We start from the raw sequence: 22,133 nt of genomic DNA, 5'->3' as shown, positions 1-22,133 counted from the left end.
TTTAGGCCGTACCTCAGACCCACTGAATCAGCAATTGTTGGGGTGGGGAGCAGCAGTCTGTCTTGTAACAAGCCCCCCAGGTGACTTGGATGCACCCTAAAGTCAGAGAACCACTGCCGTATTATCATCGTTATAACTTGAGGGTCCTGATCGCCATTCCCCTAGAGACCAGCCAGAGCAAGAAGCAAGAACTTCAGTCTTCTGAATTTGGGGCGATACCAAATCCTCAGTTTCCAGATGAGTGATGCCAAAATTCTTAGTGTGACTGAGTTTCTGTATAATCTGTGAAGCTTTTGTTGACTAGAAACTGGCGGCATTAAATTGGAGAGTCAGTTACGGGCTGCAGCTGCAATCTTGGTCAAAATTAAAAGCAAGGAAGAGGTAACAGAGGGAAGGCAATGTAAAGCAAACATCAGCCCCTCTTGTCTGGGCTGTGAAACAGGAGCATGAAATATGAGGGGAAGGAGGAAAGGCAAGTGTCCGTGCCAAGTGAGACCAGAGCACCTTGGTCTGGGAGATTTCCTTGGGTGCTAATGCCCTTCAAGTTTGTTATACCTTCAGGTGAAGTCTATTTTCCTTTTTATAGAGACCTGCTTTCTTGCTGAGGGAAAGAGCTAGTGTGTACTGGGTTAGATGCTGAAAGATAATCTCCCTGATCACTTCAGGGCCAGGCAGAGTGACAAAACACACAAAGAAGGAGACTTAACCTGCTTGACAAAGGACTCCTTTGTTCACCCCCATAAAACCAGTTTACACTAATTCATGTCGTCCTGGGGTTAGATGTTGTGAATACTAAGGTGAACATGGCATAGAACCTGCCTTCAAGTAGATTACACTCTAGCAGGGGAGAGAGGTGAGCAAGTACATTTCTGCACTGTGTGCTGATTGCTCTGTGAATGAAGTACAGTCGGAATACAGAGGGAAGGATTAATCCTGGATGGGGGTGGAGGTGAGGTAGTCAGGGAAGACTTCATGGAAGCAGACCCTGGAGCTGGATTTTGGAGGGAGAATAGGTTGGCAGTCGAGGTGGGCAGAGGGTTTTCAGCCAGGACAAAGGCCCAGCGGGGTGAAGCAGTGTACTGAGCATTGTGAGCTATCAGTATTCAGGATTGTTATGGGTAAATCATGAGATGGGAAGTGACAGGAGATGCCACTGTAGGGTTGAGCAGGGATGAGGGCCTTTTTAGGCTAAGCTTAAGGAACTTGAGTTTGATCACACTGATCTGTAGTTGGCAAACCTAGCTGATCACCAGAATTACCTGGGCAACTTCCAAAAAAATTCCTGGGCCCCACTTCTAGAGGTTCAAATTCAGTAGGTCTGGGTGTCTCCCCAGGTGAGCAGGAAGGGAAAGGCTGATGAGTAGAAAAGAGGCTGGGAAAAGCAAAATGGCAGGAGTGAGCAGTACTGAAAAGCAATTCGGAGAATTGGTCCAGTGGATCGTGGGGTAACTAGGTTTCTGCCCCACTTTTTTCCCTACCCCACTTTTAAAAGGAATGTTTGGATTTTCGAGACTGGCTTTTGTGCAATCTTTATTCAATGGTTGGTGGTGCAGAACATCTGCTGTTGTGCATTCCGGCAATGAGTGTTACCAATACTGATCTGGGTTTGGCAGGAGCCCTGCCTGTGTGTAAAGTTTATTTGGCACTGTACGAGTCATCTCAAGAAGTAACAATAATGGTAACAAATGAGGCATGATAGGATTTACTGTTACAGTACATCCTTATTAATATTTGTTTTTCCAAAACTTGATAATAATACATGTTTAAATTTACTTTGCACGTAAAATAAAACTAACGGATGAATTCCTCTGAGTGAAGACAAGATTAGTCAAGACTGAACAACAGGCACTAATAGTGAGTGTCTACTACAAATAAGCAAATCAGCAAAGGAACTTAAAGTAGAGTGAATCCTTGGGCCAGAAATAATAATTTGTTGGAAGTTCTGTTAGGAAGCACTAGCTGTTGAAGCACAGCTTTTCATTGCCTTGGGGAAGAGTCAGTCATAGAGGTTCCAGGTGTCTTGTTTGGAACCAAACAGCTGATATTTGAGCTCTCTGACCGCTATAAAAATATGAAACATATGATAGTAGTTCCCCCCCAAATTACATTTTATATGTTGTGAGCTGACTTATATGAAACGAATAATATAAGCTGTAATAGGTTCTCATTATTAAACTTTTTAATATCGTGATGTGTTAGATTATATCTTCCAGTGATGGCAAGTGACAATATCTCCCACGTGCACTTTTTAAAAATTTATTTATTTTTATTTTTTATTTTTTTACTATTTTTTTACTAGATCTTTATTGGAGTATAATTGCTTCACAATACTGCGTTAGTTTCTGTTGCACAACAAAGTGAATCAGCCATATGCGTACACATGTCCCCATATCCCCTCCCTCTTGAGCCTCCCTCCCACCCTCCCTATCCCACCCCTCTTGGTCATTGCAAAGCTCTGAGCTGATCTCCCTGTGTTACGCTGCTGCTTCCCACCAGCCAACTATTTTACATTCAGTAGTGTATATATGTCGATGCTACTCTTACTTCACCCCAGCTTCACCTTCCCACCCCATGTCATCAAGTCCATTCTCTCTGTCTACCTCTTTATTCCTGTCCTGCCCCTAGGTTCATCAGTACCTTTTTTTTTTTTTTTTTTTAGATTCCATATATATGTGTTAGCATACGGTATTTGTTTTTCTCTTTCTGACTTACTTCACTCTGTATGACAGACTCTAGGTCCATCCACCTCGCTACAAATAACTCAATTTCGTTTCTTTTTATGGCTGAGTAGTATTCCATTGTATATATGTGCCACATCTTCTTTATCCATTCATCTGTCATTCCACATGCACTCTTTACATGGTGACTTTGACACTCTGCTTGTTGAAAGTTGGGGTCCATGTTCATCTTATGGATTAAATTGTTTCCTTCAAAATTCATTTGCTGAGGTCCTAACTCACAGTATCTCAGAACATGGCCTTATTTGGAGATAGGGTCTTTACAGAGGTAATCAAGTTAAAATGAAGTCATTAGGGTGAACCCTAATCCAATATGACCAGTGTCATAAAAGGGGGGAAATTTGGACACAGAGGCACACAGAGGGACAGTGATGTGAAGAGACATAGGGAGAAGATGGCCACCTATAAGCCAAGGAGAGAGGCCTGGAACAGATCCTTCTCTCACAACCCTCAGAACGAGCCAGTCCTGCCAACAGCGTGATTTTGGACATCTAGCTTCCAGAATGGTGAGACAGTTGTTTAAGCTACTCAGTCTGTGGAACTTTACTGTGGCAGCCTAACAAACTAATATAGTCCCCTCCCCTTGAATCTGGGGGAGTTACGACTACTACGGAAATAACATATGTGACTTACTAGGCTAGGTTATAAAAGGCATTACAGCTTCCATTGGTTCTTTAGGGAGACTGGTCAGCCATGCTGTGAGGAAGCCCAGGCCTCCTGAAAAGGTCACATGTTAGTGTTCTAGCTGACAATCCCAGCTGACAGCTGTCATCAACTGCTAGAGGTGTAAATAAAAACACCTCCAGATGATTCCTATCCACAGCCCTGGGTCACCCCAGCCTTCAAATCCTTCTAGCTGAGTCCCCACGTACTGCAGATATCTCAACCCCTTTATGGTCCTTGTGAATTCCTGACTCACAGAAGTTGTGAGCATAATAAAAAGTTGTTTCAAGCCACTAAATTTGGACATAATTTGTTACTTAGTAGTTGGCAGCATGTCATTTGTTCACAGATTTTTATTTTACGTGACTCGTGTTTTTGTTGAAATCATCAGGTACCTTAGGTCCTAGATGATGGTCCTCACTTCTCTCAGCCCTTTGTGACATTAGGCCCAGACGTTAGTCAAGAACAATCGGTGACTCTGCCTCAAGTCAATTTAATAGACCTGATGAATGAATTTCAGACAAAATGAACAGGACAGGGAGCAGTGGCTCAAGGGTGAGGGTAGGAATTTCAGAACAACTCCTGAGATAGTTACAAACTTTAGCAAGGTTACCACAATTTGCCTGGAGCAGGGGAGGAATCTCGGAGCCCCATAAGGCAGTACTTTCCTCATCTGGGACACAGTCTAGGAAAAAAAAAAGCAAAAGTGCCAACCTGTCAGGGGGGTGAAAAGTATTGGCTGTTCTGGAAGAAGAACTGGGAAGCAGATTGTGGCAGGATCTAAAATTTCAACCAAACTAGGCAGCACTGCCAGCCTGACTGCCCCACAAGTTCAGTGTCTGAATCCCTAACGAGCAGAGGTAGGAAAGAAGACATTGACACATCTGCACTGAGGAGGTGTGTTCATCAGACTCTAAGCATCAAACATAAGGAGAACGTAATCCGTAAATCTGCCCCCAGTTATTTCGTAGCTCACTCTTCTTTTTGGTTTTTGGTTTGCCTTTCCTTGCTTTTTAACAAAATTCATTTTGAAAAATTTCAAATTTTGTCAGGAATGGGGGAATTTAAAAAAAAGTTTTATTGAGGAATAATCAACATACAATACACATATTTGAAGTGTAGAATCTAAGTCTTGACATAGGTATATACTGGTGGAACCATCACCATAGTCAAGATAGTGAACATATCCTTCAGTCCCAAAAGTTTCGTTGGCCTTTTAAACCCCTCTCTGTCCTTTCCCACCCCGCCAAGGGATGAGGGAGTTTTGACCCACACACGTCCACCTTGCTAGGAGTCATATTGCCCCTAGTGGCAGAGTATGGTAATGACTATCATGCTTGCTGGAAAAGTCTCTGCTGAATAAGGAGAAAAGTGGAAACTCAGATTCTGTATAAGTGGAATGAGGGTGTGTGTGTGTGTGTGTGTGTTTGTTTCTTACAGGCCCTTTCTTGACTACCCTGTAAAGACCTTCTGAGACTGTGGTTCTGTTATCTGAGAACTTCTTGACTACAGTTTCTTTTTCAAGCATATGCTTGTTCACACATGAGTATTGTGCAGAAGGTAAGAGGGATGCTTTCCAAGCTCACTAGTGGTGTTAAGTGAGAAGAACCACTTCATACCCGTTAGGATGACTACTATAAAAAAATGAAAAAACAGAAAATAACACGTGTTGTGATCATGTGGAAAAATTGGAACACTTGTGCACTGTTTTGGGGAAATATACAATGGTGCAGCCACTATGGAACACAGTATGGCAATTCCTTAAAAATAGAATTCCCATATAATCCAGCAATTCCACTTCTGAGTATATGCTCCAAGGAATTGAAAGCAGAGACTCAAAGATATATTTGTGTACCCACATTCAGAGCAGCATTATTCATAATATCCAAAAAGTGGAAGCAACCCAAGTGTCCGTCCCTGGATGAGTGGATAAACAAAATGTGGTATATACGGACAATGGAATACTTTTTCAGCCTTGAAAAGGAAGGAAATTCTGGTACATGTTACAACATGGATGAATCTTGAAGACATGCTACGTGAAAAAAGACATAAAGGAGAAATACTGTATGATTCCACTTACATGAGGTACCTAGAATAGTCAATTAAATACAGAGAAAGTAGAACGGTGGTTACCGGGAGGGGGCGGCAGGGGGGAGGAAGGAATGGGAGCTACTGTTTAATGGGTACAGAATCTCAGTTTTGCAAGACGAAAAGAGTTCTGTGGATGGATGGTGGCACAACAATGTGAAGATACTTAGTGTCACTGAGCAATACAGTTAAAAATTGTTAGGATGGTAAATTTTGTGTTGTGTATTTTACCATAATAATAAAAAAAAGAAGTGAGAGAAAAGAGAAAATTCTGTGTGGAAATTTTGGCCTGATCAGAAGGTTAAAGTGAACATGCTTTACACTTTTTTTTTTCTTATTTTAAAATTATTATATGCAACAGGGAACTTTAGCCATATTAATATTTCTTAAAGCAGTAGTACTTGGGTGTTTTATATTTTTTAAAAATTATGTCTTTTCATGTATCTAAAATATGTAACAATACAAAACTCAGAAAGTAAAAATATTTATTCATTCAACAAATACTTTGGAGGTACTTAGTCTATGCCTGGCCCTGTTTGGTTTACTGGGGTTACAGCAGTAAACAAAACTGATATAATTCCTCCCTTCATGGAGCTCACATTCCTGTGGGGGGATTGTTTGGATGAAGTACTTTTTTTTTCGATGAAGCACTTTTTATATAAATGATTATTTCTCTGGGATTGATGCCTAGAAGTAGAATCACTGGGCCAAACAATATAAACATTTTAAAGCTTTTACTACATCCTGCCAAATGCCTTCCAGTCCCATCAGCAAGCCATAGGAGTGTCTGTTTTCTCACACCTTACCAGCCTTAGGTATCTTTTCCCCCCTTCGGGGGAAAAATAGCATCAGAGTAATGTGCATTTCTCTGACTAGCGGTTAATGTAATTATAAACAAGGTGTGACTAGCGGTTAATGTAATTATAAACAAGGTGGAACAGTCTTCAAACATTCATTGTCCATTTTTCAAATACCATTATTTTTATTAAAAATCAATTTGGAGGACTTCCCTGGTGGTGAAGTGGTTAAGAATCCGCCTGCCAATGCAGGGGACACGGGTTCAAGCCCTGGTCCGGGAAGATCCCACATGCCGCGGAGCAACTAAGCCCGTGTGTCACAACTACTGAGCCTGCGCTCTAGAGCCTGCGAGCCACAACTACTGAAGCCCGCGCGTCTAGAGCCCGTGCTCCACAACAAGACAAGCCACCGCAATGAGAAGCCTGCGTACCGCAACGAAGGGTAGCCCCTGCTCGTCGCAACTAGAGAAAGCCCGCGCAGCAACGAAGACCCAACGCAGCCAAAAATAAATAAATAAATAAATAAATAAATAAATAAATAAATAAATAAATATATTAAAAATCCATTTGTAAAGACTATTTTAACTTTATTAAAACTCCACTGGTCACATTTGTTGCAATTATTTTCCCCATCTGATCTTTCCCCTTTGCCTCTGTCTATATATTTTTACCCAGTTTTTATGTAGCAAAATCTATCCATCTTTTTCTTCATGATTTATTCCATTCTCTGATACTTAAGGTTTGCCCATTCTAAGATCCAATAAATAACTCCTATATTTTTGTTAAAAATGGTTTCATCTAAAAAGAAGGTTTCATCATTTGCATTTACTTTCAACCAAAATATTACAGTTGGGGGATGGAGGAGGACAAAGCACTGAAAAACTTTGAAAAACTCTCCCCAAGTGAAATATCCTTGTCATCCTCTCCCCACTTCTAAAGAGCCACCAGTGTTATTCACCTGGAATTTATTTTGATATATGAGCTAAGTGTCTAACTTTTTTTTTTGGCTCCCAAGAAGAGTTAATCGACTGTCCTATACAATTTACTGAATAATTCCTTCCTTTCCATTCTGTTGTGCCACATTTAAAGTCATATACTAAGCAGTCCACATTCACAGTTTATGGACTGTTTCTGGACTCTACAATTTGCACTATCAGTCTACTCTTATTTGAAGTCCACATTATTTTGATTACTAGAGCTACATAGTAATATCTAAGGCAAGCTCTAATGCCCAACCACTCTTCTTTTTCAAAATATTCTTCGTTATTCTCACTCATTTATTCTTTGATACAACCTTGGAATGAAGTTTTAAAAAGCCATGATAATTTTTTTTTATCATAATTGCATTAAACTCATAAATATCAATACCTTTAAAATAGTCATTATGCCCACCTATCTAGTTACAGTTGTTATATAGCAGAACAATTGATTTATCTATATTTGTTTCATACCAGCAAAGCCTTGCTAAACACAGCCTGCCAGGAGACATGCTACACACTGCATGTGGATACAAAGATGGCTGATATATATCTTCTAAAAGAGGTCACCTATAACTAATCCAAGTCAGAACATTGTGGATGCAGCAGAAGATGCAGATGAAGGCACAATCTGATACATTTTGACATGTATACACCTATGAAATTGTTACCACAGTCAAGATAATGAACATAATCATCACTCGTAAATTTTCCTTGTGCCCCTATGTAATTCCGTAATTCATTCTCCCATTTCCCCCATTACCTCAAGGCAACCACTAATCTGCTTTCTGTCACTCTAGATTTGTTTGCATTTTCTAGAATTTTATATACGTAGAGTCATACAGAATATACTCATTTTTGTCTGACTTCTTTCACTCACCATAATGATTTTGAGATTCATTCATCTTGTTGCATGTATCAATAGTTCTTTCCTTTGTATTGCTGAGTAGTATTCCACTGTGTGGATATGCCACAGATTGTTTATTCACTCTCCTGTTAATGGACATTTGTGTTGTTTCCAGTTTTTGGCTATTACTGATAAAGCAGCTATGAACAATCACATACAAGTCTTTGAATGACCATATGCTTTTGTTTTTCTTGGGTAAATAGCTAGGAGTGGAATGACTGAGTCATGTAGTTGGTGTATTTTTCACTTTTTAAGAAACTGCCAAATTGTTTTTCAAAGTGGTCGTACCATTTTGCCTTCCCACTAGCAGATGCTAAGGCAATTCAGTGGCTAGCCTGTCAAGAAACAGTGCCGGAACAATCGGATATACACATGCAAAAAACAAAACAAAACAAAATAAGCCTCTATCTATACCTAACACCATATACAAAAATTTATGCAAAATGGATCACGACCTAAATTTAAAGCTTAAAACTATAAAACTTGTAGGAGAAATACTTTTAAAATGCTGAGGTTGGGTAAGATTTCACTGAGGATATGGCATTTGAGCCAGGCCTTGTAGAAAGTAGAACTGAAAGGACTTGGTAGCAAACTAGACATTGTAGAGTGAGGGAGGAATCAGAGTTGATCTGAGTCTCAACTGGTGCTTACTGGCAAGATGGCAAGAAGATTGATACAGGAGGGATGAGGCATACAGAAGAAGTAGTGGGTTTGGAGGTCAGAAGAGAGCGTTTGAGTTGCCAGCACAAAGTCCAGGTAGATACGTCCAGCACACAGCTGGAAACACGACACTGCAGCACATGGGGGAACTATTATTTGCCTCATAATAACAGATAATGCTATGAGGGTGGATAGTTTCACCAAGACATAGAATATAGAATGCGGTAGAGTTGAAGACAGAATCTTGGGGAACACCAACATTCAGGTGAGGAAGGAGTAAAAAAAGAAGCTTAGCTGGAGCAGTGCCAAAAATGCCATGGAAAGACCAGATGAGATGATTCTTTGACTCCTGTCTTGATCTTATAGCCTGTATTCAATGTCAGGAAATCTTGTGAGCTCCTTCTTCAAATTACATCTAGAATTCAACCATTTCTCACCATCCCTGTTGCCATCCCCCTGATTTAAGCCACCAGCAGGTCTCACCTTCATTGCTGCAATCTCTTCCTAACTTGTCTTCCTATTTCTTCCCTTGTTTGATATAGGCTATTCTTAATAGAGCAGCCAGAGGGACCCTTTACAGGATTTAAGGATTTGAGTTTGAGCAGGTCATTGCTCTACTTGACACCCTACAATTGCTCCCCATCTCACTTAAAGTAAAAGCCCAAGTCCTTCTAATGCCTACAAGGCCTTGCATGGTTGCCTCCTCCCATCCCACACCCCTTTGACCTCATCTCCTATTCTTCCATTCTGTATCGTTCTCCCCCTTGCTCACTCCACTAGACCACCATGGCCTACTTGCCACTCCTTGAATATGACAAGCATGGTCCTGCTGTAACTGAAAGTGGGGCCCGGCTACTCTCCACTCAAAAGCCAATAAAGAGGCAAGTTGATGGAAAGGAAAGTGTGCTTTGTTTTGGATGCCAGCAACGGGTGGGGGGTGGAGGGAGGGCGGGCTCCTGCCCAAAGGCCAACTCCCCCCCCCGCCCCCCGACAACCAGGGGGCAAGAGCTTTTATCGACGGAGGGAGGGGGCTACATGCAGAAACAGCACCGTCAGCTCTGACAGGCATCTTGAAATTGATCATGCGGTGGTCTGATCAGCGTCATCTTGATTGTTTTAGGTACAGTTAGTCTTCAGTTCCGGGGTCAGTTTGTTTCCATTTCTTTGAAGCAAATTCTCAGAATTGTGGCAGCTTATGTCATGCCTACAGTCTGGTCATCATGTAGTTCACTTCTTCCACCTGATGGGGGTTTCAGTATCTGTAAGACAGCTCACAGGATATGGCTCAGAATATTATCTATAGCCCTTGGGGAGGAAATAAAGATCCTTGGCTTTGCTTACTGACCAAACTAGTATTATTTGGTCTCCTTTGACTGTTTTCCTTTGTTTCTGCATTTTTCTCACTTCTCTGATTAAACTTATTCTTTGGCTAAACTTTTTCCACAGACAAAAGGCAGGCTGAGGACATGGGGGGTGAGGGAAGGACCATAAGGTCCTGCTCCGTTTCACTGCCTTAGGGCCTTTGTCCTAACTATTCCTTCTGCTTTGATTTCTCCTCCCCCGGACATCCAGCTGTATCATTATCCCAGTCTTTGCTCATTATTGAAAACTGTAACCTACCTGTTTCTTCCATACTGTACCGCCACCATTCCCAACCCTCTTACCCCCCCTACTATTTTCCCTCATAGTATCTATTACCTTCTAACATACTATAGAAGTAATCTATTAATTAATATATTCATTTTGTTTATTTCTTATGGTCTGTCTCTCTCCTGCTAAATATATAAAACTCCTTAGGGCAGAGATCTTTGTCCATTTGTTTACTTATATATCCCATGTGCCTAGAACAGTACCTGCCCCATGGTAGACAATAAATATTTGTTAAGTAAACAAATGAGAGGAATCCTTACTCTGGGCCATTAGAAAATCATTGTTAACTCTTTATCATATTATTTCAGTGAGCTCCATTTCCCAAACTTGTGTTCCATAGTAAAATAAACTTGGAAAATATTACACTGCATTTATAGCCCTCTGGAAGAATCACAATGCACTTTATACGTAAAAACTCAAAGTGCTGCAGTAAAGGCAACTGCTTTCTTCATTTAATTCAGCTTTTCCTAAATGTGCATGGCCAGACTTTTCCATGGCACATTGATTAATATAGCAATGGTGTTCAGAGTTGGAATGACACTGTGAGGGTCTAAGAGGTGGGCAAGAGATGACGTTGGAAGCAATATGGATAAACCAGCCTTTTGAAAAATTAGGTGATGAACGGAAGGGGAGAGGGGGGCACTAGCTTGCATTGGCACATTCAGGAGAGAAGAACATTTTTGCATGTTTTTATTTTTAGATACAAGAGGTTGGAACATGTTTGTAAACTGAGATGAGCATTAGGAGAAAAAAAGGATAATTTATGAGCAAAATTCCAGAGAAGGTAGAAAAGAATAGCAAGATCATAGCATAAATATATTTTTAAAAAAAGAGTAGCTGTCAAACATTTTTTTACTGTGACCTGCACTGACAGATTTCATTTTACATGGCAACTCAGTACACACACATACATTAAAAAATATAAAAATAACTGAAGTGAAAGTTTCACAAACTATTCTTAGCATTTTTATGTGTCATTCGGTGCTATTTTTTATTCTACTCTCCTCTATTCCATCTCCTCCCATCCCATCATCCCATCCTATCCCATCCCATCTGATTCTATTCTCTGTCAATGCTGACTGCAACTCAGTAACTTGATTTCATGAGCCAGAATTTTGTCCTTTCCAGCTGCTTTTGGGAGACTTCCTCAAATTGATCTTCAGATTCAATCCATTCTTCAGCTGTACCCATTCTGCTATTTATTCCATTGATTTGTTCTTTATTTCGTCTATTACATTCTTCATACTCAGTGTTTCTACTAGGGTTTTAAAAAATTATTTTTCTTGCTTAATGTTACTAATAAGTTCCCTTTCCTCCTTAAGATGTTTATCATGCTTACTTTAAATTCTTGGTGTCTGTTCCAGTAATCATGCTTCAGATTATATAAACCATTCAGTTTGTAGTCTTTCTTTCACACTAATTGTGCTCTTCAGGTGTCTGAACTCAGCAATTTGGAAATTGCTCATTGTGAGAAATTTGGGAAAAAATATAGAAGAGTACAATATAAATAACAAAATAAAAACCACCCATAATTTCACTTCCTGGAAAAACCAGTTGACATTTTAGTGTGTTTCCTTCCAGTCATACAATGTACATGTATAGTATATTAAATAATTGATAAAGTATTACATATAATTTTCTCTCTGGACTTTTACCATTAATCTTGAAGTTTTGTCAAGTTATTAAAATAGTTCACAGACTTAATCTTTAATGATTATAAAATATTCCACCTTAAGGATATATAGTAATATATTTAACTCCTGGGCACTTAGAATGTTTCCAATTTTTTCCCTTTAAAAAAATCACTGCAACAAATATTTTTGTACGTAAATCTTTGTTCATATTTCTGGTTGTTTCCTTAGAATAGGATCCTAGAATAAACGAATCAAAGAAAATGGCACTTAAGATCCAAGCTTTGCATTGCCAAATTGTCTGCTAGAAGGTTTGCACCACTTTACACTTTACAAAGGCAGCATATGATTGAGTTCCTACCATCACACCCATCACCCTCATGCAATTTGCTAATTTGATAGAGGAAAATGGCATTTCATCATTTTCTAATTTGCATGTCTTTTTTTTTTTAACTATTGATCATTATTTGCATTTACTCTTCTGTAAATTTTGGGTTTAGGACCTTTCTCAGTTTTTTTCTGCTCTGGAAGGCTGCCAACCAAAGCTTTCTAGCAAAGGAGATTCACTCACATATGCCTCTAGTGGAAGACATCTAAAGTGCTTTCTGCACAGGGGACTATGTTTGTACTTGACTGCAACAAACCTCCCCCTGTCTCTACTCACTTCCCGCAGCTTGATGTCAGACCATGGTGTCAGGTGCAGGGTTGCCCCTGAGGGCAGACATCAAGCTTTTGGTGTGTTTGCATATGTAGAGCATGTAGTTCAGCCTCGGTTTAAGCCTGAACATCAGGCTAAAAAGAGTGAGTGTGTGTGTGTGTGTGTGTGTGTTTGTGAGAGAGAGAGAGAGAGAGAGAGAGAGAGAAGGAGGGAGGGAGGAGGCTGGTCACTGTATACATTTTAAGCACACAAAAAAATTTCAATTCAAGACAAGGCTTTCTCATGGTCTTGTAAGAATTCTTTTCATTTTCAGTGTGTCCTGTAGATAGCTGCACCCCTAGAATCACTTTAGAGAGCCCCTTTCTTCCCAAGCAGAGAGATTTCTCTTCACAGACAGCCCCTGGATGAACTACAAATAAAAAATAATTCTAGATGTGCTAATATTATTATTATGTGTGCTCTTTCTAGATGTGGTAATATTATTTCTAAATTCTTATATTAGAATTTAAAGTACTATATATATTTCCAGGAAATTAATTTATTAAACAGTGTAAATAAACACTAGATGATTACAGCACCACACACACGGCCTCTTGAGGGTCTTGTATTGAAGATGACTTCCAAATGGAGGAGTTCTTTCTGGAATGGAGTTGTGTATATTTTGCAATTAAATTTACGATAAAAATATCTTTTGAACTTTTGATTTGGGGGTGCAAAATTTAAATGTGTGTTACTGCAAACCACTGAGACCCAGAGTTGAATAAGTCTGTGTTGGTGTGTGTTGGGGCAGGAGGGCTAGTCCAGCTGAACTGCAGTAATGAAAATTCCTGAGTCAGTGTAAATAATTTTACTGTTATAAAACACAGATTTAGACCTTTGCTGACATTCTGAATTCTTGAGGATTTCTGAATCCTGCTCAGGCCATGGAATGCTTGTTTAAGGAGCTGTTGTGCAAGCATAGACTGCCTAGTAAGACCCAGGAGACCACTAACATATCTTCTTCACAAAGGAATCTCACCTCCCAACTACACTGCCTGAAGAGGCACCATTTGAAACCGGATTACGGCATTTTATCAACAGAATCCCTGGGTTAAAATGCATCTACTCTTGGGAGAGGTGCCAACCGCTGTCAGCCAGTAATACCTTGCCTTGAACTTATTTTCAGACTACCTAACTGGTCCTGAAGAAGTAGATTGGGTGGTGGAAAGAGCCTGGCTCATGGAGTCCTGTGTTGGGAGAAGCCGCTAGAACTGGGACATGATGCTGGAAGGTTCTGCTCTGCCATTTCTGCCTCCATAATGGCCAGCGGCAACTCTCAAGAGCCTGCTTTGCTTCCTCAGCCATCACATGAGGTACCCACTTGACTGGTTGTTGTGATCTTGAAATTAGCTTAGTGGCACGTGTGAACCAACACTCATGGCAGGTAATATTACACCACAGGAGAATGGTGAAGTGGAGGGCCTGGACAGCCAGAGAAACATTTAAAAATCATCTTGGGCCCTCAAGAATTTAGGACAGGTAAGAAGGCATAAAAAGTAAAAAGGATGTAAAAAGTGTGCATATGTGTGTGTGTGTGTGTGTGTGTGGAACTAATTTTACCAGGAACTAATTCTGGCAGAGTCTTAACTCCTACTTTTTTTTAAACTGAAGATAATGTGCAGAGTCTGAGTCTGAAAGTCTCAAAATTGTGAGCAAGTTAAAGTGACAAATCCAGAAGGGCACAGCAAAAAACAATGGGGATCCTTTGAGGATTTCTGGAATGAAAGGGATGTCGGAAAATTAACAGACACATCTTTATTGAGTGCCTAGTGCATGCAGAGTGGTACAAAGAGCTAGGTAAGTGGAAATTCAAAAATAAACAGAAAAAGAGGAAACAACCCAAATGTCCACTGATGGATGAATGAATAACCAATATGTGGTATACATAATATATAAGACTATTATTCAGCCTGAGGAGTGAAATTCTGATACATGCTACAACATGGATGAACCTTGTAGACATTATGTTAAGTGAAATAAGCCGGGCACAAAGGACAAATATTGTATGCTTCCACTTATATGAGGTAGGTAGCTAGAATAGTCAATTTCATAGAGACAGGAAGTAGAATAGTGGTTGCCAAACTGCTGGGGGGAGTGGGGTGGGGTGGAATGGGAGTTATTCTTTAACCCGTACAGAGTTTCAGTCTGGGATGATGTGAGAGTTCTGGAAATGGATAGTGGCGGTAGCTGCACCAAGGTGAATGTACTTAATGCCTCTGAACCCTACACTTAAAATGGCAAGTTACATGCGACGCATATGTGAACACGCGCACACCGAAAAACAAACAAAAAACAACGAATAGAGCCCTTTTTGGCCTCCAGGCGCTTACGTTTAAAAAAAACAAGAGAAGACGCATACAGCCACAAGAAGGGCAGGGCAGGATGAAAGAACAGAGCCAAAGACAGGCAGGGACCCCGAGGCATCGCCCACTTTAGGCTGGGGTACTCAGAAAGCACTTCTCAGTAGGCATAATAATTATCTGTTTACCTGGCTTCCCCATGAGACATGAGTCACACCAGGAACTCTCCTTTTATTTTTACGCTCTCCAAAAACCAGACTGCTGGCACAAAGTAGTATCTCAATACAGGCGAGTGGAAAGACTCTTGGAGGAGAGAGAGCCCCAAATGTCCACGTAATTTGGAAACGCGTTCATGTTCACGTTCATGGGTAAACGCCTGGGATGCGCTAAGGGCCGAAGAGAGTAGTCCAGTTTCCCGCCCGGGAGCTTACGCCCCCGAGTCTGCCAGCCTTCGCCCACCGAAGGAAGCCCCTGGACCTTGTGGAGCTCGCGGTCCGGGGCCCGAGGGCAAAGGGCTGAAGCGGTGCCTCTCGAGGCTTCAGCCGCCTCCTCTGCCCCTGCGGGCGCCTTAATCCCCGATAACTCCGGGAGGGCTCCTGGAGTGCCCAAACCGCCAGGGGAAAATATCCGAAACCTGCAGTCTAGGGAAACGCCTCCAGTTGCCGCAGAGAAGGCGACGTGGGGCGTCGAGAAAGAAAAAGCCTTGCTGCCCAAAGCCCAGGGGGAGGGAAGCCAGGGAGCCCACCTGGCACACTCGTAAAACGCCCGCTGCCTCCCGCGTTCCGGCTCGGGGCCAGCCCCGGGCCAGCTCCGCGCCGCCGCCAGGAGGCAGGCCTGCCCCATCACCGCCCGGCCCGCAAGAGCCCCGCCGCTTTCCGCGTCCGCGCGAGCTGGGCGCGCCGGAGGGGGGTCGCCGCGACGTCCCCCGCCCGCGACAAGGAAAAGTTTCTTGATCTTGTACCAGCTTGAGGGGTGGGAGTGGAGATTTCCCAGCAGAGGCCGAGAGCTGGGAGCCCATTAGGACGGAAGGCCCGCGGGTAGGGGACAAGGAAGGCGAAAGGGGGACGCGCGGGAGAAGAAACGCTTGGGTTTCCGCGCTGGGGAATTTCACGAGCGCGGAGCTAAAGGTGGTATACAAACGTGTAGCTTAACTAAAGCAAACAGAACAAGTGGCGTGCACAAACACGAGGCTTTAGTAAAGCTCACCCAAATCTCCGTTAACGCTCTCTATCCTTGCAGTGCTTCTCCTGGATTGATATTCCGCTCTAACCTCCAGTAAATCCTAACACTTTCCCCTGAGTGGCCAGAAGATAACTTGCCACGTTTTTTCAAAGGTTTTCAGGGATGAGCTCTTAACCCTTTGGGGAAGGACCTTCGGGTAAGGTTACAAACGGAACTGCAAAGTCAATCTCCCCGCCCTCCTTGGTCAGACAAGTCCACGGAGGTGGTAGCAGAACGGAATGACGGCTGTAACTGATCATCTAAAGTAACTAAGGGTCTGCGAACAAATTCTTCCTCTCCGTTTCAGCTTTAAACACTTCGCCACACACCAACCCTCAGTGCAGCGAAAATCATGGTGTTTATTTAGATATCGACTGAGTACTTATAAAAAAAACTTTCAAATGTAAAAGTGAACCCCTTGGTAAGGACTCCTGGCTACATCAACAAAGCAATGTAATGCCTGATTAATAGTGCTGATTAATGTTGGCTCAGGTTAATGCTGAACCTATTACAATAATTAGATGGTTCAGCCATGTATCAAACGACAGTCGGTGAAAAATTATTTAGGACTTTGAGGCGTTCTCATACATCTTCCAAAGATCTATGATGGACTTTATGGGTCATTTGTAACTATCACTGGTTGATAGCTGTCCTGAGCAACAAAAACTTGATTTAAAAATGTCTTAGGTGGGGTAACAGTTTATTTTTGAGGCTCTGTAATTGATAAGGGGAGTAATGAAACGTTTGGAAACGTGAAAACTGCTTGATCCATAAAATGATATACACAAGGGCAGCTGATGATTGTTCCTGCATAAAGCCATTGATTTTTGATCCTCAGTTCTTGTCAACTGATCATTTTAATCAGGAACCTAAAATTTTGAGGCAAGGTCCCCACTTTGAAATAAAAGTGTTTTAGGAAATGCAAAAATCCAAAAGGTATGGCTATGTATGAATTCCACAAACTATTAGGATTTTCCCACTAGCCAAAATAAAATCAGCTGGTGACAAGGATAGGTGTACCTAAAATACCATCGTATCTGAAATATTTCCACTACCTTGTCACCTGAAAAGGAAAATTGGGCTGAACAGAACTTGAATCTTCTTTTTAAAAATTATTTCGTTTCTTCTCACCAGTACCTATTGGAAATATTTAGTGGATTAAAAAAAATTTTTTTTAAAAGCTGGTGTGAAAGTCTTTATCATTGTAGTTTCTATTATTAAGCCTGGCTGAGTAGAGATATGTGTACACGTTTAGTAATTTAAGTATTTCGAGATTACTGTGGAGTGTTGATTAGAACGTTCCTCTTACTGATAACTATAGAATCCCTTACCCCCTTGTGAAAGAACTTTTTAAAGTCGTTCCTAGATGCATTTTCTGGTGTGTATTTGGGTTTTCACTAAAAATTTCTATTCCTTCTCTGCATTCAATGGTTACTTTCTTTACTTCCATGAAATTTGTCAGATCCTCTCATTAGAGCGGCTTAGTTTAGCTGTCAAGTTTCTAGGGCATTCAGTTGCAGATAAGTGACTAAAACGCCAGCTTAACAGCATTTTTATTAACAGATGGTGGAAAACAAACGTCTTTGGAGAGGAACCGAAGGGGACAGGTTAAAAGGTCAATAAACAATTATTATTGTGCTTAAACTGGGGGGTTTCTCATCAGATTCGGTGGGGAGCCCCTCGCCCTATCTGGGGGATATGGAACAACGCAGCAGACCTCAGGGCCGTTCCCCAGGGACCACCTCAGACGACGGCGTGGTTATCTCCTGGCTGGACGGCTCCGATAGGCCATCGAGTGGTCAAACCGTCGCGTCCCGGGAGTGCTTCTGAGGTTTGGGTTGAGGGCTTATTGAAGAGGAGACTGGGAACTCTTAACTCGTGCATCGGCCCTTGGTCAGACCACCGCGGGCCTGCGCGTACTTCAGGTCTCAGCCCCTTTGGTAACGAATGGGGGGGTCCTGTCTCCTCCCCCCCTCTTCTCAGTTGCTGCTCCCTCCTCTGGGTGAACTTTCTCTCCCGAGCGGGGCTGCTTTCCTAGGCTTCCTTTCCCTTGCCTCGGTAGCGCTCTGACGTGCACACCATGTGACAGGCCTCCTTCTGCTATAAGCAGAGGAAAGGTCCGCCCTCTCCTGGACTCAGCCCTCTCCTCGCCGATCTCTATCCCTAGACTTTCAACCATCCCGCATCCTCCCGGGCGCCCGACGCTCTGACTTGCTCGCCCGGGAGCCCCAGCACCCCCTCCTCGACTGAGCCGGCGAAGGCCGCTGGGAGGGAGGAAGATCAAGTCCCCCGCCCGGGCGGGGTGCGCGCGGAGCCAAACAAGCGCGGAGGTCTTGGGGCTACCGCGGCGGCGCAGGAGTTACAAAGTCGCAGCGCAAGCCTCGGCCGCCGCCGCGCAGCCTGAGCAGCGGCGGCGCCCCCCATTGTGGCGCCCCCAGGCCAGGCCAGCCGCCCGGGACCTGGGCTGGGGCGCGGCGGGAGCCCGGAGCCCGGCGCCCCTATGGGCCACCTCGCCGCCGCCGCGCCACAGCTATGACCCTGAGCACGGAGATGTCCGATGCCTCCGGCCTCGCCGAGGAGACAGACATCGACGTGGTGGGGGAGGGCGAGGACGAAGACGACGAGGAAGAGGAGGACGACGACGAGGGCGGCGGTGGCGTGCCCCGGCTGGCTGTCCCCGCGCAGCGGCGGCGACGGCGGCGCTCGTACGCCGGGGAAGACGAGCTAGAGGACCTGGAGGAGGAGGACGACGACGATGACATCCTGCTGGCCCCGCGGACAGGGGGCTCGCCGGCGCCCCCGGGCCCAGCCCCGGTGGCAGGGGCCGGGACCGGCTGCGGCGGCAGCGCGGGCTCGGGCGGCGGCGGGGGCGGCGGCGTGAGCGCGGGCGGCGGCGCCAAGAACCCCCTGGTGAAGCCGCCCTACTCGTACATCGCGCTCATCACCATGGCCATCCTGCAGAGCCCCAAGAAACGGCTGACGCTGAGCGAGATCTGCGAGTTCATCAGCGGCCGCTTCCCCTACTACCGGGAGAAGTTCCCCGCCTGGCAGAACAGCATCCGCCACAACCTCTCGCTCAACGACTGCTTCGTCAAGATACCCCGCGAGCCCGGCAACCCCGGCAAAGGCAACTACTGGACACTCGACCCCGAGTCCGCCGACATGTTCGACAACGGCAGCTTCCTGCGCCGGAGGAAGCGCTTCAAGCGGCAGCCGCTGCTCCCGCCCAACGCCGCCGCCGCCGAGTCGCTGCTGCTGCGCAGCGCCGGGGGTGCGGGGGGCGCTGGGGACCCAGCCGCCGCCGCCGCGCTCTTCCCGCCAGCGCCCCCGCCGCCCCCGCACGCCTACGGCTACGGCCCCTACGGCTGCGGCTACGGCCTGCAGCTGCCGCCTTACGCGCCGCCCTCGGCCCTCTTCGCCGCGGCCGCTGCCGCCGCCGCCGCCTTCCACCCGCACTCACCCCCGCCGCCCCCGCCACCCCCGCCGCCCCACGGCGCGGCCGCGGAGCTGGCCCGGACCGCCTTCGGCTACCGGCCTCACCCGCTCGGCGCCACCCTGCCTGGCCCCCTGCAGGCCTCGGCGGCCAAGGCGGGCGGCCCGGGCGCCTCGGCGCTGGCGCGCTCGCCCTTCTCCATCGAGAGCATCATCGGGGGCAGCCTGGGCCCCGCCGCCGCCGCCGCCGCCGCGCAGGCCGCCGTCGCCGTACAGGCCTCGCCCTCCCCCTCTCCCGGGACACCGTCCGCGCCCGGGTCCGGCGGCGGCGGCGGCGGCTGCGCGGCTCAGGCGGCCGTGGGGCCGGCCGCCGCACTCACCCGCTCCCTCGTGGCCGCAGCGGCCGCCGCCGCCTCCTCCGTCTCCTCGTCCGCCGCCCTGGGGACTCTGCACCAAGGGACTGCCCTGTCCAGTGTCGAGAACTTTACTGCTAGGATCTCAAATTGTTAATAACGCTATGTTAGCGCGCTTGAGAAAGAGAAGGTAGGAATTCCGGCTCCTCTTTTCATCTGGGTGGTTTTGTGTTTTGTTCCCTCCTCCCGGCGCGGCCCTTTCCGACCTCGCGCCCCCATTCCACCGCTTTGGCTTCTCAGATGAGACTGTGTCTGGCAACTGCTAGGGCGCGCTTTTCGGCTCTGGAGGTCCCTTATTTATGCAAAGTCGCCCTATGCTGCAGCCCCCCAACCTAGGGCGGGGAGGAAGAGGGTGCTGGTGGGGCTCCGCCCTGTCTAGGCACAAGGGGCTTCCTTGACTTTGGGAAATTTTTTAAAACCTAAGCCTTTTTGAGGTCTAGAGAGTCTCAGGTCCAGGCGTTAAAAGAAAAAAAAAGGAAAAAAAAAGATCGATAATGTTCAAAAGAAGATTAATACAAAAATAGTAAAGGTCCCGAAGAATGCCAGAGAAGCAATAGTTTTTATTTGAGGACACTTGTTTGGTGTACTTTTTCATGAAAAGAAAAAAATGATTAACATGTTTACATAAGGAAAAAAGTCAGAATTATCATTTCTTATTTTAACCTGTGTTTTGTATCATAATAGACATGAGGAATTTTTATTTTGTACTTACTTCGTATTCTTTGCAAGTATTGTAAATTTTGACTGGCAATTATTATTGTACTATTCTAATGTAAGATTTTTACACTTTTCAGAAATAAATGCTTAATTTTCAGAGAAAAGTCTCAAAAAGAATCGGCTTCAGTCATCCCCTTCTTAGTTTGTCTCTTCTGCTAAAAAAAGTTTCCTTGTGAGATAAGTAGGAACCCATTATGAAATAGAAAAATAATATTTTCAAAGACAACAAAAGCATCATGCCATGATTTTTCATTTATACTTTATAAGTCAAAACCATTGCAGGAGATCAGAAATTGTTTTTAAACGACTACAAATAAAAGTTTCTTTGGTATACATTTCAAATCTTATTTGATTCCATTTTGAAGAGCATTGAGCCTACTCAAACTAAAAGCCACAGTTCTTTAAGATATTGATAATTTTACAGAACTTTAAAACTTATTTTCTAGTTTCCCACTCCATTTAACTGCCATTCTTTTTTGAGCACAATATTGTATACATATGTAAAAACTCTGCAACATAATGTTATATTATAATGGAAGCAACACAAGCAAATAGGAAATTTTTGGACGAAAAATTTATTAGAAAGAATTTAATAGAGCTGATCATTAGTTAAATAGCTTTAAAGTCATGAATAAGAAACTATTTACATAGATAAAATGAATTGTATTTGAAAGCTCTAGTATTTAAAACTATTTTCTTTGACAGAAAGGATTCCAGTAGTTGCATAAAGAAGTTTTTATCCTAAAAGGCAAACTTAACTTTGAAATTCTAGTTTAAATGAAAAACTTAGGGTATGTAAGGGAAACCTTTAATTTTTGGATAGTATACTCTTTAAAGAATAAAAATGAAAATGCATCAGGTGTTTACTGAACTACCTATATTTATACAATTTGGGTGATTTAGGATATCTTTTTTCAGATTTTGTTTTCACTGACTACTTGTTGCAGGCAGTTTATAGTTCTCTGAAAAAAATGTGAAACTCTAGTTTTGATTACTACCGATGTTGTGGGCTTCAGATAAAACCAAGGCATATGTAATACGTAATTTAAATGCTTAATATCAGTGAGTTGCAGAGGTTAAATCTGTTAATTTTTAAAAAATATCTGGACAGATATATCCGAAGAGCTGGAGATTTAACCTAGCAAATTAACAAAGACTTCATTATAGGCCAGTATTTTGCAGTGACATTCATTCTTGATGCCCTGTCCTTCCCTCCCTTTTTAGGGAGGGAAAAAACTGACT

The 22,133-nt window shown here is 43.9% G+C and overlaps 2 protein-coding genes across 2 annotated transcripts in view; one reads left to right on the top strand and one right to left on the bottom strand.

Annotated features, from left to right (window-relative positions):
* BTF3 (basic transcription factor 3) overlaps positions 1-20,281 on the bottom strand; it is a 52,647-nt gene extending 32,366 nt beyond the window's left edge. Inside the window, exon 1 of the mRNA XM_068535501.1 lies at positions 20,142-20,281. The gene's annotated coding sequence lies outside the window, so the exon portion shown is untranslated. The remainder of the gene's footprint in view (positions 1-20,141) is intronic.
* On the top strand, positions 18,448-20,948 carry FOXD1 (forkhead box D1). Its single transcript, XM_068535498.1, has one exon. It carries the CDS (start codon positions 18,862-18,864, stop codon positions 20,269-20,271), a length of 1,410 nt encoding a protein of 469 aa, XP_068391599.1. The 5' UTR covers positions 18,448-18,861; the 3' UTR covers positions 20,272-20,948.
* Positions 20,949-22,133: the final 1,185 nt, after the last annotated feature.

This window comes from Eschrichtius robustus, chromosome 2 (assembly GCF_028021215.1).
Source record: "Eschrichtius robustus isolate mEscRob2 chromosome 2, mEscRob2.pri, whole genome shotgun sequence".
Taxonomy (NCBI): Eukaryota; Metazoa; Chordata; class Mammalia; order Artiodactyla; family Eschrichtiidae; genus Eschrichtius; species Eschrichtius robustus.
The sequence above is the reverse complement of the archived record's forward strand: the minus strand, read 5'-3'. Positions and strand labels throughout refer to the sequence as shown.

Bases quoted from the DNA above. Each gene is read 5' to 3' on its own strand.
- FOXD1 (XM_068535498.1), top strand. From the start codon at position 18,862: ATGACCCTGAGCACGGAGATGTCCGATGCCTCCGGCCTCGCCGAGGAG.